Genomic DNA, 23,591 nt, shown 5'->3' with positions numbered 1-23,591 from the left:
GGGGCTAGCTGAGCAAAACCAGAAAGGAAAACCTCCCAGAGCTAGTAGGAACTGCAGATGCTGGATAATCTGAGAATAACAAGGTGTAGAGCTGGATGAAATTTTCTGAACGAGGGTCTCAGCCCAAAGCGTCAGCTTTCCTGCTCCTCTGATGCTGCTTGACCTGCGTGTTCATCCAGCTCTACACCCTGTTAGCTCACAGATTTGGCAGGAGATATGGGGGCTCACAGATTTGGCAGGAGATATGGGGGGGGGGGTCCTGTTGTGGAATATTAACCGGAGACCCCGAACCCAGCACAAGAGAGTAAGTGAACTGGAAGGTGCAGCGAAAAATGAAAAGGAGACAGACGCAAGAATCCTGCACTGAGTGGCGCACCGTGAAACCAGTACAGTAAGACCAACTACTGAAAACTAACTTCGAACCTCCACTCAATGTCCGCAGGCGACCAAAGGCATCCCAGACGTACGACACACCAACCGGGGAAACACCAACAACAACCCGCTCACAAAACCACCAGCAGGAGGCGAAAAACCAGGCCGGTCCCACGTGTCCAACCGCATTGACAAACAACGGCAGGCTATTATCGGTACATGCGACCCTTCAGAGAGTCCCAGCTACTGAGGACAGAGCCAGTCGAAGCCGTGGTTTTTCATACCAGGGGTGAGCCTAGGGTCGTTGAGACCTCTGGCCCAGTCATAGACAGGAAAAGCGGGGGGGGGCTGGGTCAACGTTGTGGGGCACCTCTGAGGAAGGGAAGTGGGTCATGAACAGGTGGTAACTCTCTCCGTTCCCTATTGAATAGTAACAGTCACCCATTGTATTTATTTTACCCACTGCAGTAATAACAGGGAGGGGGGGGGTTTCAAATTTGATTCTTTCTTGTTTTGTAAATATATCAATTTTGCTTGTCTGTTCAATAAAATCAAAGTTTTCTTGGTCTCTGAAACATCTGCCGCCAGTGTTATTCCACTGCACCACATCAGGGACATAAGCCCACTGTCAGAACCAGAGTGCTAGTAAACAGTGAAACGGGCAGCACTCCCCACATTTTCAACACTTGGCCCACAGCCTTCAATGTTATAGTTATCGGCTGCAAGAATAATCAAACCATACAGCAGGGGAGGCCATTCCGGCTCAATTTGTCTCTTTGAAAACAATTTATCCAATTTGGTTCACGGCGTGCTCTTTCCTCACAGATCTGAATTTTTGTTTTCATTTCCTAGTAGTTATTCTTTTGTTTTCTGAAAGTTGCTACTGAATCTGTTTCCACCACCTCTGCAGGAAGTGCACTCCACATCTTTACACCTAAATGGTGCAGTCCGAGACCAGATTCCATTGGTGACGTCCCACAGCACAAAACTCACGTAGAGTTTACAATGGATGTTGTCCGGAATGGAAGGCAATGCTTCAGGTTATGGTAGATCATTTAAACGGATGATCAGTTAGCTCATGTTGGCTGCACAGCTGGTTTGTGATGGCAACAGTTTGGGTTCAATTCTCACACTGGCTGAGGTCACCAAAAAGGTCCCTCCTGCTCAAACTCTCCCCTCATCTGAGGTGTAGTGATCCTCAGGTTAAACCACCACCAGTTGTCACTAATGAGGGGTGTTATGGTCCAATAGTAATATAGCAACTGTACCTTTATACAGATCAGGACAGTATGAAGGGAACTTCACTGCATTATATCTGGGATCTTGATGAACCCAAAACAAAACATCCAAAAACATTCAATCTTTTTTGCTTGTCAAGTTATTTTCTAGAGATAGTAGGAACTGCAGATGCTGGAGAATCTGAGATAACAAGGTGTAGAGCTGGATGAACACAGCAGGCCAAGCAGCATCAGAGGAGCAGGAAGGCTGACATTTCGGGCCTAGACCAAAAATCTTCAGAAAATTTTTTGAAGAAGGGTCTAGACCCGAAACATCAGCTTTCCTGCTTGGCATGCTGTGTTCATCCAGCTCCACATCTTGTTATCTCAAATTATTTTCTCCTTCAGTTTTTGATTTCTCCAAGTGCATTCTATTCCAATGAGACGGCAAACAGATGATCGAAAGTCAGATCTCTCCCCCTGCCACAGCCTGTAGATCTGGCTGACTCTCTGTAGAGGAGACAGCTCTCTAATGTTGCCGATCAGCTTCTCAGACAGTGAAATTGAGAACTCAGCATTACCGTTACTGGGAAGAGTTCCAGAAATCTATCAGTATGAATAGCAGGTGTATGAGGCATAGATATGTCCTGCAGCAACCAGTTTGTTATGAAACAATTGTTTAGCTTTGATTGTACCTCAATATCCAGAAGATCTATGCAATTGCATACTGGGCAATCAGCTCCCTCTGATGGCTTAAAGGATAAATGCTTCAGCATGTCATCTGAATCAGTCCAAACCAAATGCTCAACATTACTACTCTGCTTAGGAAAGGATTTGCCAAATAGTATGCTGAGCTCCATTATGAGCACATTGAGAGAAACATTTAAAAAATAGTAATGGAGTCAAGAATCCAGCTTACATATAAAAGACATCATCACTCTCAAAGTTCCTTTACAGAAGGTATGAATGGTTAAGGAATGCAGTAACAGCAATATAAAACCAGTCTCAGTAGGGTGATCATTAAACTATCAATTGTTGTAAAATCTCATCAGAAAAAAAAACTAAGAAATGAAAAAAATTGCAGGACTGTGAGAAAGGAGCAGGGAATGAAGTGAATTGGATAAATCCCTTTCAACAGTGTAGGCACTGGGACCAATTGGCCTCCTCTGCAGTATGGTTTGACATTTCTTCGCATCAAGTGCTGGAAGTGCGACTGTAGTGGAGATTTATAGTAATTCTTGATGCAGACTCGAGGGGCCTCTTCTATATTGTCATTTAGGTAAGAAAATCAGCCATCTTTACCTACGTGTGACTCAGACCCACAGCAGTGTTTTTGACTCTTAAATGGCCTCTGAAATGGCCGAGTAAGTCAATTGATTCAAGGGCATTAAGAAATGGGGAACAAATGCTGGCCTTGCTAGGGGCATGTATGTCTCACCAATTAATATAAAAAAAACTCCTAAGTAAAATAAATGAAACTAATGCCTCTACAAGATTGGAATTTGATGGGAATTTTTGGAGCACATTATTCAGCCCATTGTGTCTGCTGTGCCATTCAATGAGTTCTTGGCTGAATTGATAATCCTCAACTCGATTTTCTTTCCTCATAGCTCTTGATTCCCTTACTGATTAATAATCTGCCCATCTCAGATCTAGCACAGAAGTCCATCACTAATTGCAGAACCTCTAAAACAAGCCACAAAGGTAGGGCTTCTGTTTTTCTGATTTGGGAATCCTCTTCCATGGAGACATGTCCTACCTGTAGAATCCTAGGGAGCATGTGTCATTAGGACCAGTTTAGGGACAAGATGGGGTAACAAGGTGTACAGCTGGATGAACACGGCAAACCAAGCAGCATCAGAGGAGCAGGAAAGCTGATGTTTTGGGTCTAGACCCTTATTCAGAAAAAAAAGGGACAAGATGGAGTTCTGTTGGAGATCAGCCAGCTAAACAGATATGATCAAACAGTAAAGTTATTAAATTGTGCAATATAGAAAACCATTCAGCCCATCATTATCTAATTAATTCCATTCCCCACTCTTCTAATGGTTCTGTAAATTTTTTCCACTTGAGTGCTTCTTCAGATCTCTGTTTAAATGCATATTGAATCTGCTTCCACTGTTTTTTCAGACATTGCGTTCCAGGCAATAAGTCACTCCTCCTCATCGCTAATGATTTGTCTGCCAATCATATTAAATTTATTGTCCTCTGGTTATTGACCCGTCTGCTAGTGGAAACAATTTTTCCTTATTTACTCAATCAAGGACTTTCATAATTTTGGACATTTCTAATAAACAGCCCTTAAGCTTCTCTGCTCAAAAGGAGAAGCCTCTAGAGTCCTAGATAATAAAGTGTGAAGCTGATTGAACACAGCAGGCCAAGCAGCATCTCAGGGGCACAAAAGCTGACATTTCGGGCCTAGCCCCTTCATCAGAGAGCAGAGGCCTCCCTTCTGCACTTGAGTCCTGAACCTCAAAGTACTGGAAATATTCAATGCTTGCATGTCTATATCGAGCTGAGTGGGAAGATTTCACTTGACCACCAAAGTCCAGGTCCAATTATTGAACCAGGCAGACAAGCACTCACCAGTCGTGCCCTGGAGAACTTCAGTCTGCTTCATAGATTCTTTGAGCACAAAACAAGGCCATTCAATAATTCTTCAGCATAATTACAAATTCTGTGTTTCCCATAGCCCCGTAAATATTTCACAAGATGACTGCTTGGCTCAAAGCATCTAGGTGACTAAGCATGGCACCTGCTAGTCACCCTGGAGCCAACTCAAGTCCAATGTGACATGTTCACCTCCCCAGCACCCCCTCCCTAATTTCAAACAGCATATATTCACTATTTAGTCAAGATGAGGATTTAAAAGGAGATAGGGCAGAAAAACTAGAGAATAACCTTTCTCAGCAGCTTACTTGCTTATTTCAGAGCAGCTTCCTCAACCTTGGATCAACTGACAACTTTCTGACAGAAATTTAAGAGTTGCAGGACCCCTTACAGCCAATTACAATAACTGTACCCTTCTCATAGGAAGTTTAAAGACAGAAGGAATGAGTGCCTCAGCACCTTAGGATATCCCAGAACACCTCACAACCAATGAAGTACTTCTGAAGGGACCATTGTTGGAATGTAGAAAATTCAGCAATTAACCTATGCACAACAAAATCCAACAAGCAGCAATGTAATTACGAAAAGATTTTAGATAAGATATTAAAAGATTTAAAGTGATGTTGGTTAAGGGATGAATAATGATACAATCATTGGAGAGAACGTGCCTTCTCTTCTCTGAAATTGTGCTAGGAGATATTTAACATCCAGGTTAAAACACAGACTGTGCCATGGTTTAATGAATTATCAAAAGGATACCGCTTCCAAGTCACCAATGCTGCAGCCTTGGGCAAAGTAACAATAATGCCTCTGGAATTGTGCCTTAGTAAGAGTCAGGAAGAAAGGGTGACAAAGTAACAAACCACAAGTGCTGCAAAGACTGTTGCGAGTGCTGGCTGCACATCATTGCGGTGGATCCACACATGGCAGTCAACACTCCAATTAACATTCTCTAAGCATAGGTTATCCTGTCAGAGGCTGGTATATCTTCACAATAGTTAGAAATATTTCCCAGGATCCTTAAAATACATTTTTGAGTTGTTGTCTTAAATGGAAATGCTGTTTGTAAAGAAGAATGATGTTATTTACTATGAGGCAAAGATATTGCAGCTGGAGTTCATTTCAAACTGTCTGGTTTTCAAATGGCCTGTATAAAAATTCCAATTGAAAACTGCTTACTCAACGTTCAGTTCTACAGTAAGCACTTTCCCCATTTATTTTCATACCATGTGGAGGGAGGAGCTATGAGCGATGCCAGATGGGGAAAGACTAGAGTAATTGCCATTGTTCACTGTAAAGCAAGAGACTTAAAGAAAGATTTGAGAGGTGTTAAAATAATAAGTGGCTTCAATAAGGAGAAGCAGTTTCTACTAACACATCAGTTGGCAACAAGAGGTCACATTTCATTAAAATAGCCAAAAGAACTGCAGTGGAAACAAGGAGAAACCTTCTTTAAAGCACAGCAAGTTCAGTTAATCTGGAACGGGCTGCCTGAAAATGTGGTGGAAGCAGATTGAAATATCTTTCAAAAAAGCAATTGGACAGACATTTCATGAGGAGAAAACTGCAGAATGAAGGGGAAGAAGCAGAGTGTAGGACTATTTGGATGGCTCTTTGCAACACAAGCACAAGGGGCAGAATGGTCTTCTTTTGTATTTTGTAATTCTGTGACTCTATTAAAGCTAGTGATAACCCACAAGAACAAGTTCCATTTATATAGCATATTTAACATAAATCAAGACAGCTTCACATGAATGTTATCAAACAAATTCTGGCACAAAACTACAAACGGAGACATCAAGACAGATGATCAAGTATTTGGGGTAGAATCTTACATTATTTTTTACTTAAGTCCAAATTGTATTGAGTTTTTTGAAGGGTATCACACTGCGAGACCCAGTGAGTTTTTTTTTCATTGTACCTTATCAAAGCTGCATCATTAACAATCTACCCTGTTCCTATGACATCTCTCATGTCTGATTTCAACCTTATATCTTACCATACACTGTTCCAGGAACAACTCGTCACTTAGTGGATATCCTGGAATTCAGTGGTATCCCTTGAGCTTGCATAATCTTGAAAGCCTGTTGTCCACCGAAGAACTGTCAGGATGGAGCTGCATAGATCCTGACATTTTCCTAGATATGGTAGATGTGGAAAATCAGCATCTGCTATGCACGCAGTGACCAGGAGGTTCTGCTGGACTGGGTGGTACACATCAAGCAAACAACCCAGGGAAGCAACATGATCCAGTCCATGAGGTGGGTGTGAGGAGTTCTTACTGCAACCTTTCAATCAGATACTGCTCAAGGTGCAGAAGTGGATCAGAGATGTCTCATGGGGATTCTTAGAGGCTGGCACATCAGATGCCAATGTCTATGCATTTGAGGTGCATGCAGACAATGCCAATGGAGAATCCCCTGAATTTTTGGTGCCTGGTTTCAAATGTGGAAGACATTTGGAGTGCGCAGTGAGATGAATCCACCAGGCGATCAGTCTGGTTTCCTGCCAAAATTTTCAGACATCTAGCTTGTTTGGTGAGTTTAGTAAGAGGAGAGGCTGAGACAAGTTGTGCCATTAACAATGCATTTACAAAGTATTAATCCGCATGAACTGGCACCCAACCGCTGCCTAGACAGAATCTCACCATGCCACTTGTGAAAAGCGTAACCGATGGTGAGTTGCTCCCAACACTGAAATGGGTCTCATTGCAATTGTCATCAACTCATATTTCTCTACAGCCCAAATTGTTCAGACCCCTGTAAAATTTCACCCTTGGCTAAAGAATTAGGTTTTAAGGGGCACTGTTAAAGAGGAGAGGGGAGGCTGCTGTGTGAAATTAACTGCTATGTATCACACATTAAAACAGTGACTACATTTCAAAAAGACTTCATTGGATATAGAGTACTTTGTGACATCCTGATCGTAAAAGTCAGCAAAAATGTTCGTTTTTTTTTTAAATCCATGCCTCCTCCTGGTGGCTAGTTACAGAATAGTAAATGCCTGGCATTTGGATTAAGTCATGCCTGGGTGATATTCACCAAAGGAAACTGAATGTGTGGAGAAAGGTGAGAAATGTTTTATTGCTTTGAACCAAAGCAACAGCTGAATACAGTAGACTAAGATTCCTTGGGCCAAAGATAGTGTGGAGTAGGTGAATTGCCGATCCGCGCCTTCTCGAATATGGAAAAATTCTCATTGTGTTTTAGTCTGCTGCATGTCAAATCTCCTTTTATATAAAAGGAAACATACAGATTTTTTGGTCTTTCACGAGATAGATTTCCAATTATGGTCATTGATTTCTGGGAATGGGAATATCAAATTTATCTTTTAATTGCACAGGATTCCAGGGATCTTTTAGTGGATGTTTTCGGACTAGAACTTTCTGTACCGTGAGAACTTAAATCAACGATCTTGCTTCTAAAACAGGTTCTGATGTAAAGCTTTCATCTTAATAATTAACATTGCTGTTATGTTTGCCGATCTGACAAGTATTTCCTGGATTTTGTTAGTTCTGATCTCCAGCCTTTGCAGTTTCTTTACATTTATTTTCTTGTTGCTAACCATCAAACCTCAGTATTTTCTATAGTTATTTCTGCTCCTGTTAAACATTCCACTTAAAATGATAAATGCTTAGGTTTCTTCCACTCTTCTGGATTTATAGAACAAATTAATTCAAAGAATGGGTGGCTGTTGTAAATTACAGCCAAATATCCTGTGGCTGCATCTTTACAGTTTCCCGCCTTCTTATTCCATCTGAAAACAGATTGCCTTGTCTTCCATTAGTTGCTTTCATCTAATCGCAAATGAACATCCTCCCCGCACGAATCCCACCAAGCAACACAACTGCTGCATGCTCATCCACCTCCCGATTCTTGGGCAAAATGCCAGAAATCCCAATTCCCATGACAACGACGTCAAGTACAGGGTACACAGTGAAAGGAATTCACCTATTGCTAAAAATCACTGGCAGTTTAACAACCAAAGCAGCTTTCAGCCAACTGTGCACTAGTGGAAGGGAGGTATCAATGGACGTGTGGAATACCAATCTGTAGCAATGGATTAGACTCAGAGATAAGCCCTTTTTACAACCTCTTCACATCCAGGACAAGCCAAATGTCCTACATAAATAATATGACATGCTACAGCAATTTTTGTGAAACCACCAAATTGTAGCTTTTGGCAGATGCTCTCCTATTGGTAGGGTTCTTGCTTTATAGTCAGAACAATCAGGGTTCAAACCCAAGATTTGAGCACAAAATCTCTGGCTGGTACTCCAGCTCAGCATGGAGAAAGCACCGTACTGTTGGAGATCTGGGTCTTCAGATCAGCTGTTCAAGCTGAACACTTCATCTGGGCGAATGGAATTAAAAGTCCTTGGCATTATTCAAAAAAAATGTTCATAGTTCTCCATTAACCATTCTCACAAAATACAGAATCAAGGCCCTTCATTTAACTGCTGAATGCAGGAACCTGCAATGCATAAAATGGCTATCCATTATCTACATAACAGGCAACAGCACTTTAAAAACTTCATTGTACCTGAAGAATGTGAAGACATTCTGGAGAGAGGCAGTCACAGGTTTCAGCAGGAGCATAGCTACAAGTTGTTAATCCTTTAGGATTGTCCAAGAGTTTCCAGAAATTAAATACCGGATGGTACATTAGCAGCCCTGGAGAAATTTTCGTTTTTACTAGACTAGGGTGATTGAGGTTCACAAGGAAGAGGTATTAGAAATCCTTCAGAGGGTGAAGGTAGATAAGTCCCCTGGGCCAGATGCGATTTATCCTTGGATCCTCTGGGAAGCCAGGGAGGAGATTGCCGAGCCTTTGGCATTGATCTTTAACTCGTCATTGTCTACAAGAATAGTGCCAGATGACTGGAGGATAGCAACTGTGGTTCCCCTGTTCAAGAAGGGGAGTAGAGACAACCCTGGTAATTATAGACCAGTGAGCCTTACCTCAGTTGTTGGTAAAGTGTTGGAAAAGGTATAAGGGATAAGATTTAGAATCATCTAGAAAAGAATAAATTGATTCGGGATAGTCAGCACGGTTTTGTGAAGGGAAGGTCGTACCTCACAAATCTTATTGAGTTCTTTGAGAAGGTGACCAAACAGGTAGATGAGAGTAAACCGGTTGATGTGGTGTATATGGATTTCAGCAAGGTGTTCGATAAGGTTCTCCACAATAGGCTATTGTACAAAATGCAGAGGAATGGAATTGTGGGAGGTATAGCAGTTTGGATCGGAAATTGGCTTGCTGAAAGAAGACAGAGGGTGGTAGTTGATGGAAAATGTTCATCCTGGAGACCAGTTACTCGTGGTGTACCGCAAGGGTCGGTGTTGGGTCCACTGCTGTTTGTCATTTTTATAAATGACCTGGATGAGGGCGTAGAAGGATGGGTTAGTAAATTAGCAGACGACAATAAGGTCGGTGGAGTTGTGGATAGTGACGAAGGATGCTGTAGGTTGCACAGAGACATAGATAAGCTGCAGAGCTGGGCTGAGAGGTGGCAAATGGAGTTTAATGCAGACAAGTGTGAGGTGATGCACTTCGGTAGGAGTAACCGGAAGGCAAAGTACAGGGCCAATGGTAAGATTCTTAGCAGTGTAGATGAGCAGAGAGATCTCAGTGTCCATGTACACAGATCCTTGAAAGTTGCCAAAAAGGTTGACAGGGCTGTTAAGAAGGCATACAGTGTTTTAGCTTTTATTAATAGAGGGATCGATTTCCGGAACCAAGAGGTTATGGTGAAGCTGTACAAACTCTGGTGCGGCCGCACTTGGAGTATTGTGTACAGTTCTGGTCACTGCATTATAAGAAGGATGTGGAAGCTTTGGAAAGGGTGCAGAGGAGATTTACTAAGATGTTGCCTGGTATGGAGGGAAGGTCTTACGAGGAAAGGCTGAGGGACTTGAGGCTGTTTTCATTAGAGAGAAGAAGGTTGAGAGGTGACTTAATTGAAACATAAAATAATCAGAGGGTTAGATAGGGTGGATAGGGAGAGCCTTTTTCCTAGGATGGTGACGGCGAGCACGAGGGGGCATAGCTTTAAATTGAGGGGTGAAAGATATAGGACAGATGTCAGAGGTAGTTTCTTTACTCAGAGTGTAGTAAGGGAATGGAACGCTTTGCCTGCGACGGTAGTAGATTCGCCAACTTTAGGTACATTTAAGTCGTCATTGGACAAGCCTATGGATGTACATGGAATAGTGTAGGTTAGATGGGCTTGAGATCGGTATGACAGGTCGGCACAACATCGAGGGCCGAAGGGCCTGTACTGTGCTGTAATGTTCTATGTTCTAAAATTAATAGTTTAACTGAAAAGGGTGCAAGGTGGAAGGTGGGAAGACGTAGTGACCCAGGGATGGCAACCTGAAGCATGGCTGTATGTCAGCCTATCATTCTTTACTTTGTACACAATAGCAAACACTAGACTGAGCTGGTCAGGTCTAATTCCTGTTCTGTTCTGAGTTAGTTAAGCTCAGCAAAGTGCAAGGGTGCATTATGCTTCTGGGCTGGAGGACTGGGTAAAAATCAGACAGGATTCCTGTTCCTGATCTAGCAACAGCAGTTTGGAAAGTGCATATGTGGGCATCAGGTAAAAAAAAAACAATGAACAAAAACCAAGTCAATCAAACTAATCCAGCTCATGCTTCCACTGTTAAACCTTCTCCATTCAATAACACAAACCACAAGTGGAACACATGTCCCAAACCACAAACTTTAGCTGAATCCCTTCCATTTACACTTGTAATGACTATATCTTTTTATTTATCTGTATTTTTGATTGAAGACTTAAATGGGAAAAAAAGTTGGTTTAAAAACCAAGAACTGTTGAAAGATTGCTGCAATTTTTAAAAAGATACCAGAAACTCACTGTAAGTGCTGCTTACAAAGCTGTTTATTCAAACAATAGTGGAATCCTAGTCCGCAGACAGACTGGGCACAATAGGCGTGGACAATTGGAGTTTCAGCCACAACAATAGCTGATCTATAACTGGTCACTAATTTACAGACCAAAGGCTTTCCAATAGCTAACTATCACGTGATTGGCTCCCAGGTAGCTGGACAGCTTCAGGGTGTGAATCTTCCACTGGAAGGGAGGCAGCTGTTTTTCCTCTGCAGTAAAAAGCATCTCAAGGCTTAAAATAGCCAGTTTATTTCCTCTCATCAAGTGGTACAAGCTGTGACTTTTAATTAACAAGTTTAGAAGTGAGAACTGGGTGGTGCTGGCTCGAAGGGCCGAATGGCCTACTGCTGCACCTATAGTCTATAGTCTATAACCAGTGACCCCGTGCCTCAAGCAAATAAGTGAGAGCACTAGGAGAATGAAAACTGAGAAGCACATTTCTGATCAATAAAATGATTATCTCCACAAACAGGGACTACTGTTTTCTGCATTTCCAATCTTTCCCACTGCCCACAATACTAATTTTTTTTGTCTATCTGTAAGTGTGTAGGGTGAGTTGATAAGTGAGTTCAAATTTTAAATAGTAGTCATATGTCGATAATTCATAATTGCTTATCTGTACTTAGAATCTACTTGTAATAAATAGTAATTCTTCTTAAATACAGAAACTGGTCCGTGTTTTTCGTCAATCTGGATTGAAAATACAGGTAAATTGGAAATTCTGCACTTTTTTTTAAACCGCTTTAACTTTTGTGATGGGAGTAACAGGGCTTGATTTTCAGCACACTATCCCAAGGAGGCATGACACACTTCGTACAAAATAATTGCGAAGAGAGAATGATTTACATTACTGTACCACCTTCCTCAGAATATACCAAAAAACTTCATATCCAGTAAAGTACTTTCAAAAGTGCAGTCCCTGTTGTAATGTAGGAAACTTGGTAGCCAATTTGTACATTACAAATTCCCACAAACAGCAATGGTACCATGACAAGGTAACGTGTTTAAATGATATTGGTTGAAGAATTTGTATTGGTCAAGACACCAGAAGAACTCTCCTGCTCTTTCTAATACTGTTATGAGATCCTTTCTATCCAACTAACTGGATAGACAGTAGAGATAATAAGGTGCAGAGTTGGATGAACACAGCTGGCCAAGCAGCATCAGAGGAGCAGGAACGCTGACATAATAGGCCTAGTATTTTAGTTTTGTGGCTCATATGAAATTCAACACAATCAAGAGTGCAGCACTCCCTTAACAGAGCAGCCACATCGTTGCTGCAAAGACAGGCAGCCAGCTCATGAACTGGACAAATAAGCGTCTCAGAGCTGCTCATTTGCTCTCTCAGCACACAGTTACTTTGTGGGTACTTGAATTCTAAAAGCATCCTTGCCTGTTTTTCACTTCACACCCTCAGACAGGGCATGAAAGGTTCACAGTAATTCAGTCCTGCTCTGATGCTCAGTGTAGACCGAAGGCCAGACTCTTCTATGGGACTTTGTTGAAAGCCTTCTGAAAATCCAAATAAACCACATTTGCTGTCAGTCATTGTAAGTCAAAGAGATGAACAGTTTGTTATATGGCACCATTTCACCTCAAGCTTGTGCCAGGAGCATATGTGGCAAACTCACTGAACGTGCATCAACTAAATGGCCATGCCTCAAAGTCAAAGAAGAGTGGTCTGCAGTCAAGGGGATGAGGAGCAAAATGTCAGGCATCTGGACTCTCATCCCTGCTGTAGACAACTGACTCCTGGAATAGAAACACATAAGCAAGATAATACCATTCAGTTCTTCAAGCCTGCTCCACCATTCATTACAATCATGGCTGATCATCCAGTTCAGTAGCCTGTTCTTATTTTTCACTGCATATCCTTTGATCCCTTTAGCCCCAGATGTCAAAGGGTCGCATTTTCTGATGAAATTTCTCATCACAGTCCTAAACGTACCCTCAGACTGTGATCACTGCTTCTGGGCTCTGCAGTCATTGGGAACATCCTTCCTCCATCTACCCTGCCCTGTTAGAATTTTATAGGTTTACGAGAGTACCCCTCTTTTCTGAATTCCAATGAAGGTATCCAACTGATTCAACTCATCCTTCTCCTCATACGTCTGACCTGCCATCCCAGTCTGGCAAAGCTTTGTTACACTCCCTCTATAGCAACAGCATCCTTCCTCAGGACTGAGCACTATATTCCAGGCATGGTCTCACCAAGGTCTTGTATAATTGCAGCAAGACATCCCTGCTCCTGTATGCGAATCCTCTCAATACGATAGCCAACATGCCATTTGCCCTCGTGACTGCCTGTTTCACCTGCATGCTCCCATTGCAGGCTCCCCCTTTCAACTGCTAGCCAGTCAGATAATATCCACCTTCCTTAGTGGGTAAGTTCACATTTATCCACATTATACTGCGTCTGCCATGTGTATGCCCATTGCTCACCTTGTCCAAAATCACACTGAAGCATCTCTGCATTCTCCTCATAGCTCACCCCCCCACCCAGCTTTGTGTCATCTTCAAATCTGGAGTTATTACATTTAGTTCCCTCATCTAAATCAGTATGTATTATTGATAGTTTTGGTCCTAGCACCGAACTCTGCAATACCCCATTAGTCACTGCCTGACACTCTGAAAAAAGACCTTTTTTTTTCATAATCTCCACTTCCTGTTTGCCAACCAGTCTGCTATCCATTTCAATTTTCTAATTCCAATCCAATGTGTTTTAATTTTATACGCTAGACTCTTCTATGGGGCTTTGTTGAAAGCCTTCTGAAAATCCAAATAAACCACATTTGCTGAATCCACCTTATCAACTCTACTAGTGACATCCTCAAAGGACTTCAGATTTGTCAAGCATGATTTCCCATTTGTAAATCCATGCTGATGCTATCTGTTTCTGCCACTGTTTTCCAAATGCTTAGCTATTGAATCCTTTATAATGGACCCATCACTGAAATCAGGATGAGGAGTCCATAATTTCCAGTTTTCTCTCACCATCCTTTCTTAAGTAGATGAGTTGCATTAGCTATCCTCCAATCCGGAGAACAAGAGTTGTTCCGGAGTCTACAGAATTTTGGAATTTGACCACCAATGCATTCACTATTTCTCAGGCCACTTCCTTAAGCACTCTGGGATATAGGACATTAAGCCCTGGGGATTTATTGGCCTTCAATCCCAATTTCTCAATATAGTGTTTCCCTACTAATACTGAGTTCCTTCAGTTCCTCTTTCTCACTAAACCCGGTGCTCCCCAACTTTCACAGCATGTTATTTGTATCTTCTCTTGTGAACACAGAACCAAAATATATTTTTAGTTGGTCAGCTATTTCTTTGTTCCCCACTATATATTCCCTTGTTTCTGGCTGTAAGACACCTATGTATGTCTTCACCAATCTTGTTCTTGTTGCACACCTATAGAAACTTATAAGGTGTAGAGCTGGATGAACACAGCAGGCCACAGAATGCCATTTCTGAAGAAGGGTCTAGGCTCGAAACGTCAGCTTTCCTGCTCCTCTGATGCTGCTTGGCCTGCTGTGTTCATCCAGCTCTACACCTTGTTATCTCAGATTCTCCAGCATCTGCAGTTCCTACTATCTCTATAGAAACTTATGGTCAGTTTTTATGTCCTCTGCAAGCGTACTGTCACACTCACTTTCTCACTCAATCCCTTTGTCCTGCTTTGCTGAATTCCAGTCCTCGAGTCTGCTGGGTTTTTTTTTCCGGCCAATTTGTATGCTTCTTCTTTGGATGCTACGTCTAATTTTCCTGGAAGCTATGGTTTGGCCATTTTTCCATTCACTTCTGCAGCAGAAAGGAATCACAATTGCTGCAGGTCATCCTTACATTCAGTGCAGGTTTGTTATTGCCTTTCCCCTATCACAGCTAACTCAGACCATTGTATCTTCACCTATTTAGATTCATGATCCTAGTCTCAGCATCAATTATGTCACTGTCTGCCTTGATGAGGAAAGCTATCTTCCTCCTCCCCAAGGAGCATCATACAACTAGACTGACACTTCTTCCTCTTTCAAAAAACAATAGGATGGCTTGTTCTCTAGTTGGTTCCTCAATATATTGGTCCAAAAAAAATCACCCCGGATACACTCCAGGAATTCCTCCTCTACAATAATGTTACTAATTTGATTTATCCATTCTATATACAGATTAACGTCACTCACAATTGCACACGTCTCTAAGGTACTGTTTATTGCCATTCCCAACATCACCCATAGTTTAGGGGTCTATATGCAACCCACATGAATGTTTTTTGGTCTTTGGTGTTTCTCAGATCTATCCATATAGATTCCATATCAGAACTAATAAGCTTCCTCAATATTAATTCCCTCTTTAACCAGCAATGCAACTCCACCACTTTTTCCTTTTTGGCTGTCCTTCCTAAATACTGAATACTTGGGGTCCCTGCAGCCACTTGGACTCAATATCGAGGTCAATAATTTTAGGATCTAAACTCTCGCATGTCCTAGCCCCCTACCCCACAGACCAGGCCTTGTTATCACATAGCCTGCCATAACACTCTACCTACGTTAGTCACCATCTGTCCCCATTAACAGCTATTCACCCTCCTAGCCAGATAGATGAAGGGTTTAGGCCCGAAACGTCAGCTTTTGTGCTCCTGAGATGCTGCTTGGCCTGCTGTGTTCATGCAGCCTCACATTTTGTTATCTTAGTTATCAATTCCTTTGTCTCTTCCCTCTCTTCAGGCTCTAATCTTTAGCGTATTGTTTTCTCCCGACCCCATCCCCTTCCCTATCTTATGCATACGATCCGACATTTTCCCAGCTACCTTCAGTTCTAAGGAAGGGTCACCAAACCGGAAACATTAACTTTGATTTTTTTTCCCTCACAAATGCTGTGAGACCTGCTGAGCTTTTCCAGCAACTTCTCTTTTTGTTACTGATTTACCACATCCACAATTCTTTTGTTTTTTTTTAATATAAATACTGAATACCCCTGGATTGGTCACCCTGCAAACATGTCTCTGTAATTCTGACCACATCATACTGGTTTCCATCTATGTGCACAATTAATTCATCTACTTTATTGAAAATTCTCCATATATTTAAAAGGACAAAGTCTTAAGGGACAACAAGGTGCAGAGCCGGTCCAGACGTGAAGCATCAGCTTTCCTGCTCCTCTGATGCCACTTGGCCTGCTGTGTTCATCCAGCTCTGCACCTTATTGTCTCAGATTCTGCAGTTCCTACTATCTCTGAAAGTCTTAAGGTTTGTATTTTTAGCATTACTTGCCCTATTTCCATTATTTTTCACCTTGGCCCTTTGGTCCTAATCATTCATTTCTCTGCCCATCCACTTTTCTTATCCCCTTCTGTCTCTTTGCCTTTGATTCTGCTTCTTCTGACTCCTTGCATAGGTTCCCATTCCCCTGTTATTTTAGCTTAAAGCTTCCCCAAGGGATTTCAATTCCAGTTTTGCCCAGTAAAAACACATCCAGTTTGTACTGATCAGTGTTCCCTAGAACCAGGCCCAATGCCCTAAGAATCTGAAACCCTCCACCTCACACCATCTCTTCAGCTAATGTTCATCTGAAATATCTTGCTATTTCTATCCTGTCCAGCACATGCCAGTAGTAGTAATCCTGAGATCACTAACTTTAAGATGTTAATTTTTAAATTTACTTCCTGAGTCCCAATACTCTGCTTTTAGACATCATCCTTTTTATTTCACATTTGTCATTTGTATCAATGTGTACCATGACAACTGGCTGTTCACCCTAACCCTCCAAAATGTCTCGGTGCAGCTCTGAGACATCCTTGGCCTGGCAACATACCACCCTGGAGTCTCATTTGCCGTTTCAGAAACCCATGTCGATTCCCCTTACAACTGACTCCTTGATAAGTATCACATTTCCAACATTTTACTCCTCCCAGTGCAGAATCAACTACAGTGCAGCAAATTTGGCTGTTGCTGCTTTCCCGTGACAGCTTGTTCCAAGTATCCAAAATGGCATAGCTAGTCCACTTGCTCTACCTGCTGGTCTCCCATTCCCTTGCCGCCCCTGGAGTCTTAGCCTCGGGTGTGTCCACCTGTCTATACCTGCTACCCACAATACCTTCCACCTCATGGATGCTCCATCAGGTCCCCAGCAGCTGCTTCAGCTCTGAAACATGAGCTTCCAGGAGATGTGACTGGACACACTTCCTGTACATACGCTGGCCCTGGGCACTAGAAACATTCCCAAAGAGCAGGAAGAGCGCATCAGTTTAAGTTAAAGGTTTTGAAAGATACTTAATTTCAAATAACAGCAATTACTCTAGGTTCTTAACGTAATCATTACTATAGAATAAAGCCCTGGCAAACTATAAATCATAGAAATAAAAAGCAAAAAGCACCTGTTCCACTTTGCCCTGATATCCCATTGTGCTCCAAATTCCCACACACACCACACACACACACACACACACACACACACACACACACAGCTTGTCATTTACTCAGGATTTGCTCTCTCCCAACAGTTCAGGCTAATTTTTCTGAATGAGACAAAGGGAGGAATGAGTGAGATGAAGGTCATAGACTAAAAGGCTAGAAGAGAAGAAATAGGCCACTGAGTCTATGCCACCGCTTGATCATGGCTGATATGTTTTTCAACCCAATTCTCCTACTTTCTCTCCGTAACCCTGAACCCCTTACTAATCAAGAACATATTTATTTCTATTTTAAAGACACTAAATAATTTCACCTCCACAGCTTTCTGCAGTAGAGTTCCACAGATTCACCACCCACTGGCGAAAGAAATTGCTTCTTATCTCAGTTCTAAAGGGTCATCCCTTCACTCTGAAGCTGTGCCCTCAGATCCTAGTCTCACCTACTAGTGGAAACATCTTCTCCATGTCCACTGTATCCAGGCTTCTCAATATGCTGAACGTTTCAATGAAAATTCCCCCCTCCCCAATCCTTCTAAACTCCATCGAGTGCAGATCGAGAGTCATCAACTGCTGCTCATATGACAAGCCCTCCATCCTGGGATCATTCTTGCAAGAGGCTAGCACAGCTGTTAGTGTTGGTGCAGAGTGGAGGGGATGGTGAGGCATCCTGATTCAGTGAGGAGGCAGCGCAGAGGTCATGCAGGGTTAGTGGTCTGAGATGGGTGACAACAAGTGATGGAAGATGTTGCACATGGTAGTGAGAACAATAGAGCAGGAGTTGGGTGAAATAATAGCAATAGGGAATGAGTGCAAGATGGTAGAGAAGATAGTAAAGAGGAAAAGATCACAGACCTTCCCATGCAACTGCCGGGCATTCCTCCAGAAGTTGAGGTCACACTGGTAGAGGTTGACCGGGCTGACAGCATCTGGCATTGTGGTTTTCTCTGCCAGTCCAGAAGGAAAAGGACCACCCCATCCAGCAGGACTCACAGACTCTGTCCACAATGCATGAGGCAATTTCCTCTTTATAGAAGCCCTGCAGTGTGGAAAGAGGCCATTTGGCTCATCAAGTCTGCACCAACCCTCAGAACAGCATCTCACCCAGACCCACCCCCCCCCTCCTGTCCCTGTAGCCCTGCATTTCCCATGACTAACCCACGTAGCCTGCTCATCCGTAGACATGACAGACAATTTCCTATGGTCAATCCATCTAACCTGCACATCTTTGGTCTCTGGGAGGAAAACCAGAGCATCCGCAGGAAACCCATACAGAGACATGGAGAAGGTGCAAACTCCACGCAGAGAGTCGCCCAAGGGTCGAATCAAACTGGGGTCCATGACGCTGTGAGGCACCAGTGCTGACCACTGTTTCCCAACTAGGGTGGAGAATATCCAGATGGCCAGACTTTTGTCCGGGTGCAAAATGGCCTTTCAAATATGCGTCAGTGCCTGGAATCCCTCGATGACCTGGCAGGGGCAAGTTCTTTCACCTAAAATGAGACAAATTGTCGGCCTAGCGCAGGATGAGAGGGGCACCACGAGACGTGGCATGGAATTAACAAGGCAATTTTGGGACAATAGCATGAGAAAACTCACTAGACCTCTTAAAGAGAAACACTCCAGGAATCTCAACGAAAATGACCCTTACTGATTTCTGGTTAAGATTCAGTCCAAAGTCCAGATGGTTATGAACATCAGGTCGTGCTACCAGGGTCTGCCACTAGATGGTGCCCCAAACAGCAAATAAAACAACTGAAAACTTAATTCACATCAGTTTAACTTCAAAGTACTTTTTTTTAGTAATTATTACTGAAATCAAAATAGATAATAGAGATCAAATAGCACACAGCTCCTTGGTATTGAAATAGGGCAATTACAGGGGTGATTGTTTAATATCGTAACACAAGCAGGAGGCTATGACCTGAACAAAATGGGAAGAGACTGATGATGAGGAGAGAAAAGAGAAAAAAAAGAGTTGAGAGATTAGGGCAAGGTGGGGAAATGGTAATTTGTCCTGGAGATCTCAGTCAGCACGCAATTCTGATAAAGCAATGTGTTCCATGTCAGCAATCTTTTCAAAGGCTGTGGCTATCACTAAAAAAGCCTGCCAATACTCTTGGTTCCCAGTGGAGCAGAGAACCAGGGAACTCCCCAAATTGGCCCCATTCATACTAATAGCGACTTCCCTGGAGATTTGGGACAGAGTTAGTGCCAAAAGTCTCATGATAGGTCAGGACTCCAGGAATTCAATCTCCAAATAAAGTATTAAGTGCATGTTCATGTCACATTAACCCAACATGATCAGGGAATGCTCATGTTAAACTAACTTTCAGTTTAGTTTATTCACTAGCATTTTAGTCCTGATTCAAACATTATGGATTTAAGCCACTGTCTTCAGTCTTTACACCAAACCCTTTCCCATCAGTGAAAATAAACAAAAGATCTGCGGATGCCAGAAATCAGAAACCCAAACAGAAATTGCTGGAAAAACTAACAGGTCTGGCAGCCTCTGTGGACAGAAATCAGAATTACTGATTTGAGAACAGGGGCTGAATGTAGCTAGGTAATGGCTGATATACATGCTAAAGATTGGGGAGTGGGGGGGGGGGGGCGCGGGGGGGGGGGGGGGGGGGGGGCGCGGAGAGAATGGAATAAAAATCAGTGGACATGAAGCCCAGAGACAGTGAGGCGAGCGAGAGAGAGAAAAACTGTTGGGCAGACAAAGGAAAGGATAAATTCTCCTTCTCAGACAATAATAATATCTGTTGTATAAAATGTCAGGCAATCCCTGAGCCAAGCAAAGTTGGCAGTTATCACCCAGAATGGCAATGACCACACACAGAGACGTTATCAGTATCCACAAGTCCCTGATGTGCACATTTGAATGATGGAGAGGAAGGGTGGAAACAAGTTTGGATTCAGTAATGATCACCAATCTCTCTGTGGTTCACCAGCCTATCACTGCCTGTTCATACAGGAAGCATATTTGGAAATCTGCATTAATCTGTGGAGAATCAAACCCTGCCAGAGATTGAGAGCTGGAAATATAAACAAAACATGAATCCTCAACAATGGCTCTTCTGTAACACTGATCAAGTCAATTGTAATTAAATCGTCTCACTGCACTTACTTTTCCAGAAACTGCTGCAAACCTTGTCGTCTTCTCTCTATACTTTCAATGTCATTAACCTGGAAAAATGGCTTCTTGCCTGGTAGCTCTGGGAGGGGTCTGTGAAAACAAAAGCAACAGATGATTCCTTATATTTTAGCTAAAGAGCATAGGGCTATCTTATTAATTAAGACATTAATATCACAATCAAAACCAGAAATTGCTGGAAAAGCTCAGCAGGTCTGGCAGCATCCAAGGAGAGAAAGCACAGTAAACATACTGGTCCAATGACCCTTCCTCAGAACTGGATCTAAAGCGTTAACTCAGATTTTTCTTCACAGGTGCTGCCATACCTGCTGGGCTTTTCCAGCAATTTCTGTTTTTGATTCTGATTTCCAGCATCTGCAGTTCTTTTGGTTTTTAATTAATATCAGAATGTTCCTCCCAAAGAGTCAAATGTTAAATGAATGGACTGAGATCCAAGTCACTAAGAAATGACATTAGGAAGAATATTTGAAATTGAAAATGAAAAAAAACGTAACAGCAGGAAGGCTAGAGTGTAAATGTACTAGGTCCAGGAATGGGAAGTATGGCAATACTATGGCTTTAAGAGGCGTGTTTTGTCCTTTTTTTGCATGAAGAAAGGTTGAGACAGAGGTGCCCAGCTGTTTGCCCAAAGCCAATACAGGAAACAGCTTATGAGGCCTTGGTGCTTTTTAAAAAAAATGTTGGAACAATAGAAGCAGCCTGAGTGGGTGGGGTCAAGCTCCCATAGAACCAAGATACTTTTTAATTTTAGCTTTCTGCAGTTGCTGGGGTCTCAAAGCTCAATGTGGATGCTCTTACTACTCTCTCTGTTACAGCTAAAAGCTGGGGTACTCTTCCCGTTGCTAGAATTGCATGAGACAATCTATTTTACTAAATTTGCCTTTGCCAATGGTGCATTTATGGGATATTACTATATTGGAACAGTCAATTAATAGTAGTTTTACATGTATATCGTTAAACATTCAATACAATTACAGTTAAACCAATTCTTTTATTTTTATTTTGCCTATTTTTGCCTACTACAGTTAAAATACAAAGTGTTTTTTGCTTAACATCAAGTAGCTTGACTAATCAGATTGCATCTGGAATGCAACACCTTGCATGATCTTTAAAGTAAGAAAAATTTAGGGCCTAATCTGTCTTCTTAATATATTTTGAATGGGTTTGGTCTGGGCCATAACAGAATGAAAGACTGGGATTGTAGGGAATACAGTAGTACACAGGATGGTAGCTCTAATTTGGGCCACTACCCATTTCTAACAAATTGTCATATTCAATGTCAAAGGACTTTCAAAGTCTGTGGAAGTCTTCAAGAACAATGCAAGGGTTCTGCTTGGCAAGTTCAAACTGTGAATAAAATTGGTCATTTTTCATCTGTACATTGGGTCAGTTTTGCACCCAAACTAAGACTGTGATGGATTCAAGTTCCATTTCAGAGACTTGAATGTAAATTCCAAATTGACACATACATGGAGTACTGCACTATCAGAAGTTTTTCTGAAGAAGGGTTTCAACCCGAAACATCAAACTTTCCTACTCCTCTGATGCTGCTTGGCCTGCTTTGTTCTTCCAGCTTCACACCGTGTTATCTCTATCAGAAGTGTTACCTTTCCAATGAGACATTAACAGATGTAAAGGATCCCATGGCCCTGTCTGGGCCTTGGCTGACATTGTGAGGTGTCAAGCAAGTTGTCATTCCAAAGGCAGCTGAAGAACCAGCAGAGTCAGTGATGCTCAGCAGGCATGATCCCAGGATTAATCACAAGACAGCCATGTGTTTTTAGGGGACTCTGTTTGGGAATTGTGCCCTATTGTGTGTTTAGTTCACTGTGGGTAATTCCAGTGCTCTGTGCATTGTGCGTAGTAGTTGTATTTGGAATGGTACTTACACCAATCCAGCATTCTTCTGGAGCTGACGCCTCAGCCATACAAATTCACGATATCGTCTCCGCACACAGGATGTCTTTACTGTAAAAGCCTTACTATTTGTCTGAAACAAAACAGCAAAAGGCCTTTCAGCTAACTTTGGTAGTTTTTGGCTGACAAACAGTAACAATCTTGTCTCTCCGGCCACTGTCATGGGCATACTCTACATTTAATATTTCTTGGGTGTCCTATGTTTTGGAGGATTATGGAAAAGTGTATTTTAAATTTTGTGGAAACATCTGGAGTAGTTTCTCTAAAAGAGGCAACTGAAGTGTCACTGTGAACATTGAAACTTTTCTTTTAAAGTTAGGTTTCCTAGAAATCACATGATGGGTGAGAATTGCTCGTTCTGCTGTTGACCCCCTGTTGAGGCTTCTTAAACGGTGACTGGGTGGACAGTGCATGGTGTCTGGAATTAGTCGAGTGACAACAAACCTATGAGGAAGGGCCACCCAAGTGACCTCTCCAATTTCTGAAAAAAAAAACAAGTTGAGTCATGGAGTCATAACAGACAATGTTCCTGTTTTACTGAGTGTTTTAAATGAAGATATCAGAATAGGGTCGGTAGCAATGCTAACAGATGCACACACGAGCACACGTGAAATAGAAAAGGAAAACACTGCTGGCTGGTCCTAAGAGACACCAAGGGATCCCCACAGAAGAAAAATTAAAAAGGTGTCTATATCTGGGCTGCATTTGTTTGCTTCCTAGTGACCATTTGTAGTTTGGCAGAGATCTTGGAGCAGCCTGCGAACACATTCCAAAATGTGACAAGGCTAGAGACAGCTACAAGAATCCAGTAAAGTAACGGAAGGCCATTCAACTACTCGAGCCTCTTATGAACCTACAAAGAACTCAAGTAGGTCAGAAACAGAAGTTGCTGGAAAAGCTCAGGTCTGAGGAAGGGTCAATGGACCCAAAACATTAACTCTGATTTTTTTTCTTCACAGATGCTGCCAGACCTGCTGAGCTTTTCCACCAACTTCTGTT

General features: G+C 42.3%; 1 protein-coding gene across 5 annotated transcripts in view; it reads right to left on the bottom strand.

The window, feature by feature from the left end:
• LOC125466442 (sorting nexin-11-like) overlaps positions 1-23,591 on the bottom strand; it is a 132,734-nt gene that overhangs the window by 87,463 nt on the left and 21,680 nt on the right. For 4 of the 5 annotated variants that reach the window (XM_048560937.1, XM_048560939.2, XM_048560940.1 and 1 more), the window contains 2 exons: positions 22,565-22,665; positions 20,649-20,747 (listed from right to left, as the gene is read on the bottom strand). In XM_048560937.1, coding sequence (XP_048416894.1) covers positions 20,649-20,747; positions 22,565-22,665 — 200 coding nt within the window. Of the gene's footprint in view, positions 1-11,055; positions 12,625-18,370; positions 18,555-20,648; positions 20,748-22,564; positions 22,666-23,591 lie in introns of those variants that run through there. The other variant, XM_048560943.2, reaches the window with a different exon arrangement.

This window comes from Stegostoma tigrinum, chromosome 31 (genome assembly GCF_030684315.1).
Source record: "Stegostoma tigrinum isolate sSteTig4 chromosome 31, sSteTig4.hap1, whole genome shotgun sequence".
In the NCBI taxonomy this organism is placed as follows: Eukaryota; Metazoa; Chordata; class Chondrichthyes; order Orectolobiformes; family Stegostomatidae; genus Stegostoma; species Stegostoma tigrinum.
The sequence above is the reverse complement of the archived record's forward strand: the minus strand, read 5'-3'. Positions and strand labels throughout refer to the sequence as shown.